The sequence below is a fragment of the Otolemur garnettii genome, unplaced genomic scaffold, assembly GCF_000181295.1.
Source record: "Otolemur garnettii isolate 467f Iridium unplaced genomic scaffold, OtoGar3 scaffold00004, whole genome shotgun sequence".
Classification (NCBI taxonomy): Eukaryota; Metazoa; Chordata; class Mammalia; order Primates; family Galagidae; genus Otolemur; species Otolemur garnettii.
Window position 1 is genome coordinate 1,298,219 of NW_003852399.1, and position 4,744 is coordinate 1,302,962.

General features: G+C 40.1%; 1 protein-coding gene across 1 annotated transcript in view; it reads left to right on the forward strand.

The window, feature by feature from the left end:
* ASAP1 (ArfGAP with SH3 domain, ankyrin repeat and PH domain 1) overlaps positions 1-4,744 on the forward strand; it is a 345,855-nt gene that overhangs the window by 280,095 nt on the left and 61,016 nt on the right. Inside the window, exon 15 of the mRNA XM_003782341.2 lies at positions 3,734-3,897. Within this exon, the coding sequence (XP_003782389.1) occupies positions 3,734-3,897 (164 nt within the window). The remainder of the gene's footprint in view (positions 1-3,733; positions 3,898-4,744) is intronic.

The following is a 4,744-nucleotide window of genomic DNA, read 5'->3' on the forward strand; positions in this document are numbered from 1 at the left end:
AAAAAAAAAAAAAAAAAAAAAGCTGAGAGAGAAAGAAAAGGAAGAGAAAGTTCTAATTTCATTACCTGAATAGATGCCAAGAATCAGGCAAAGCATTGGTAATACAACACCAAAGTAGCTGGAGCCCCTGTCCTGAAGGAGCTCTGTCTTTGCTAGAGGAGAAAGGTGATAGGACAGGGTGTAGGTGCTAAGTTTGGGGACAGAGGAGGCCACATGCTGGGGGCCACAGACTGAGTACACAGCTTCTAGGGTTGTTGGGGGTGTTGCTCATAGATAATTTCCTAGAGGAAGGTAAACCTGAGCTGGTTCATGAAGGAATGAGAAGTTATAAATAAAACTCCAAATAGGAGGCTCTGATGGCCCAGAAACAACAGAACAGGATAGGAAAGAAGCAGTTGATGGCTTGATGTTATGGGTATGGAGCTGCCCAGCTGGACAGTAACTAGAAATCAGATGAGAAAGTCAGAGGCTGACCCTCCACCCACAGATTCAGAGAGAAGTAACATTTCTTAGAAAAATAGAGATCTTACTATGCTGATTGCACATCCTGGCTTCCTAATCCTCACAACCCCGGAAAGTAGGGACTTTTGTTTCTAGTTTGCTGATGAGGAAACAGAGGCATAGTGTGCCGTGGTCACAGTCCTAGAAAGCTAGGATTTGAACTCAGACAAAATTCCAAAATCCCCTTGGCATATTGTTTCCCCTTCTTTGATTTCACTCGTTCCTCCTCTTTCCCCCTGCTCAAAGCCCTATTTGGAAAACAGGTGAGCACTTGGTGTAAGGCAGGGACCATTCACTTCCTTTTTGTTTCCTTATGTCTCAAACCCAGGCCTTCAGTATTGTATTTACTCTTAATGACTTGTAGTCCCAGTTGTAGAGATTGGTTTCTTGGCTGTGGGACTTGACGGTTTTCAGTAAAATGGTTACTTGGTCCATCTGAAGTTGTTGTGCATTTTGCACTTGAACTCTGCTTGGGTGCTGGTGATAAGGGGACTTTGGTTTGAGCAAAGCAGTAGGTAATGGTATTCACAAAGAAAGCACATGTCCCTGCAGGCAGCCTCAGTTCTTTGTTTACTCCAGGCACATACAGCCAATCTCACTACATCATTGAGTTATTTTCTCATGTAACAATGTCCAGTGACATTAAGTGAAGAAATTCCTTCTCATGAAGGAAGGAGGCAGGTACAAAAAGCAGATGCATGTTTAAAGTCAGACCAGCTTGGCTTGCAGCTCACACTCTGCTGGTTATTGGCTATTTTTAAGATCTCACTGTTAATGCCCAGGCTGGACTCAAAACTCCCTGAGCTCAAGTAATCTCACCTGAGACTCCCAGGCCAGATCACCTGGCTTCAGTCTTCTCATGAGTAAAATGGGGATTATGTACCTTACTTACAGAGTTTTGAGAGAATAAAATGTGTAAAATTCCTAGCACAGGGCCAATTTATTTTTTTTCTTATAAAACTCAAAAGTAGCTTTTAAAGTATTAAAATACAGTTATACATTATTTTGTTTCTTATACTTTGGGGGTATACTTGTTACTTTAAAATAATTTAAAAGTTAAAAAATACTGTCAGAAATAGTTGCTTTCGTTCTTGGCCCTTTTGACATGTAACCATTCCATTCTGCCAAACTTGAATTATGTCCTCTAGAAAATTATTCTTTAAATATATGTTTTCTGATTATCATGACACTTTTTTTTTAATTATTGGGAAATCATTGAAGGTATAAAAAGCCAAGTTACACTGCTTGCATTTGCTGAGTATAGCCCTCTAATAATAGTGTCCCATCCCCAAGAGACATTTTTGTCACAAGCTCCTGAGCAAAGAGGCAGATGGAAGGAACTTTGCCTCCACCTTCCATTTAACAGAAGGGGGGGGGTTTGTTAAAATGTTAACAAAAGTGGGGGGCTAACAAAAGTGTTTTTTCATCCCAATCAGGTTTCACACAATCTAGCTGCAGGGCCTTGAACAAGTCGTAGCTTCCTAAGCTCCAGTATGCTTAAGTATAAAGAATCATAAGCCTTAACTTAGAGGCTTATTGGAAAATGCTACATGTTGAACATCCCTTATTTGAAATGGTTATGATCAGATGTGTTTCAGATTTGGGGATTTAGGTTGCTAAGATGTTACTTCAGACACTTGCAGTACTTCGTGCATGTAGATACTGGTTGGAAGTAGATAGCCTGGTGTCATAATTGAGGAAAACAAAATAGAAACTCTGTAGTCAAAGTGAAAATCCTATAGCATCAGTCAGTGCTGCTAATAAAATCAGTGACCGGTCCTGCTAAACCCAGTTTCTTGAATTGGTTTTAACAAAAGAATTTCTGGTTTCTAACTTGAGACTAAACAATAGAAAAAGATACTGTGATGTTTAATGTAAAAGGTATCGAATGCCAACCGCACCAATTCCTAGACAGCTGGTTTCAAAATGTTTGGTTTTCTACATCACAGAAAAGTTGGGCTGTGCAAACATTCTTCTCTAACACACGAAAGTGAACGCCACCTAGAGTCAGAGGTGTGACTTACATTCACATACTCTAAGAGCATAGTTTGGTTTGGTTTTTAATTTTCTTCCTGTCATTATTACTTTCAAAAGCTTTTGCAGACAATGCTTTGTTTCATATCCATTTCATCTTTCAATATTTAAAAAAGAAACCAAATTCTGAACCTTTGTATTATCTATTGAGAGCAAACATTAGCTGTCTATGCAGTAGATAAGAAAAAATAGTGGTATGAAAATGTTTTCATTTTCTTTTTAAATAAATTTTGCTCTTTCCCCTTTATTCATAAAATACAGGCTCGTTATAGATTTGAAAAATTACAAAGGCAAGCAATTCCTCTTCCAGCCTTTTCCTATAGAAAATCAGTTAGAAATAGCCACTATTGAGATTTTTGTGAAATTCCTTCTAGTTTTTTTCCCCCAAACAGAAATACATAATATGTACATAAATTGGGGTTATATCATCTAACAGGTTTTTCTCCTGCTTATTTTGCAAAACGTTTTATTGTGAGCATTTCTCCTATGTCATCCAAAAATTATTTGAAAACTTAAATTTTAATGCCTGCTTAATTGTTCCATTTTATGGTTATTTCAGTTTGTTAATCAGCCCTCCCCCTTTTCCTGGGTTCTTCTATGTTCTTTTAGTAGCAAAGGGATATTGTGTTTAGTACATATGGTGGTTATGTGTACAGTCATCCTCCAGTCTTCATATTACGTCGTCATGTTTCCATGGGAATATGCCTTCTCTGTGTGCATAGAGGTTTATGGCTGCTGATGAAATATTTTCTCATTTTCACTTTTAAGTGTTCCCACTAACATGGAATTGCAGAGAACAGATTCCTTTTGCTAAGCTTTCTTTCCTGACTCCTACATTTCTCCTCATTTTTTTCTCATCCTTCCGTTGGGTTGGTCCCACATTTAGTCCTTTCCATTCAGACATTCCCTTTCCTCTGTCCACGTGTGAACGTTTGTATATTCATTCAAACCCTCAGGCAGATTGATTTTACTTTCTCTGTTATGTTCATTCTTCTCAGTTTCCCTTTGTGTTGCTTTCCATTCTTTAACTCTTAACTTTTCTTAAGTTCAATTTCTTTTATTTTTCCTCACGTCATTGCTGTCTGGGGAGGGGGTTTCTTTTTGGAAGTTCTTGGTGAAAGTAGATTTCTTTACAATTGAAGGAGAAAACGATGTTCAAGCTTATGAAGGCCTGCTTCCTCTTGTGTTTTGAGAACAGATGGATATCAGTGTTGACGAATAGCAAAGAAGAGGCCCTAACCATGGCCTTCCGGGGAGAGCAGAGCACAGGGGAGAACAGCCTAGAAGATCTGACAAAAGCCATCATCGAAGATGTCCAGAGGCTCCCAGGGAATGATGTCTGCTGTGACTGCGGCTCGTCAGGTATTAGTCCCCGTACTTGAACTGGCCTATTAAACATTTTTTCTCTTCTTATAGAAAATAAAATGAGCTAGTTATATAAAAGCCTCATTTCCTCTAGATGCACAGCACATATTCCCAGCATGGCTATTGCAACCACTAAGCTGTCCATACCTATACTGTTTTCCCAACCTAGAAAGCTCCTATCTGCTCTCCTAAATGGCCAGCTGCCAAAATGCTACCTTTCCTGTAAGGCCCCGTTAAATAAGCACTGTGAGTATTAGGGAGAGAATAAGGGCCCTGGAGTCCACATCTGGAGTCACTGTCTGGACAGTCCATGAGCCCTTTACTATTCTGATCTGCAGTTTCTTCATCCTAAAAGTGGAATAATAAACCTCTTATTATGAGAACTTGGTGACATGGGCACATGAAATTAATTGACATGTGGTACATGACTTTCTTCCTTCCTGCTCAGTGAAACCCTCCCTAACCTCTATACCACACGGATGTCACCTTCTCCCAAGCTTTCATTTTCTTTTTTTTTTTTTTTTTTGAGACAGAGCCTCAAGCTGCCATCCTGGGTAGAGTGCCCTGGCATCATAGCTCACAGCAACCTCCAACTCCTGGGCTCAAGTGATTCTCCCGCCTCTGCCTCCCAAGTAGCTGGGACTATAGGCACCCGCCACAACGCCCGGCTATTTTTCAGTTGCAGCCATCATTGTTGTTTGGTAGGCCCGGGCTGGATTCAAACCCACCAGCTCAGGTGTACGTGGCTAGTGCCTTAGCCGCTTGAGCCACAGGTGCTGAGCCCCTGCTAGTTTTTTGTCGTCATGTGTCCTTCTCACCTTCATGTATTTGTTGAAGACAGTCT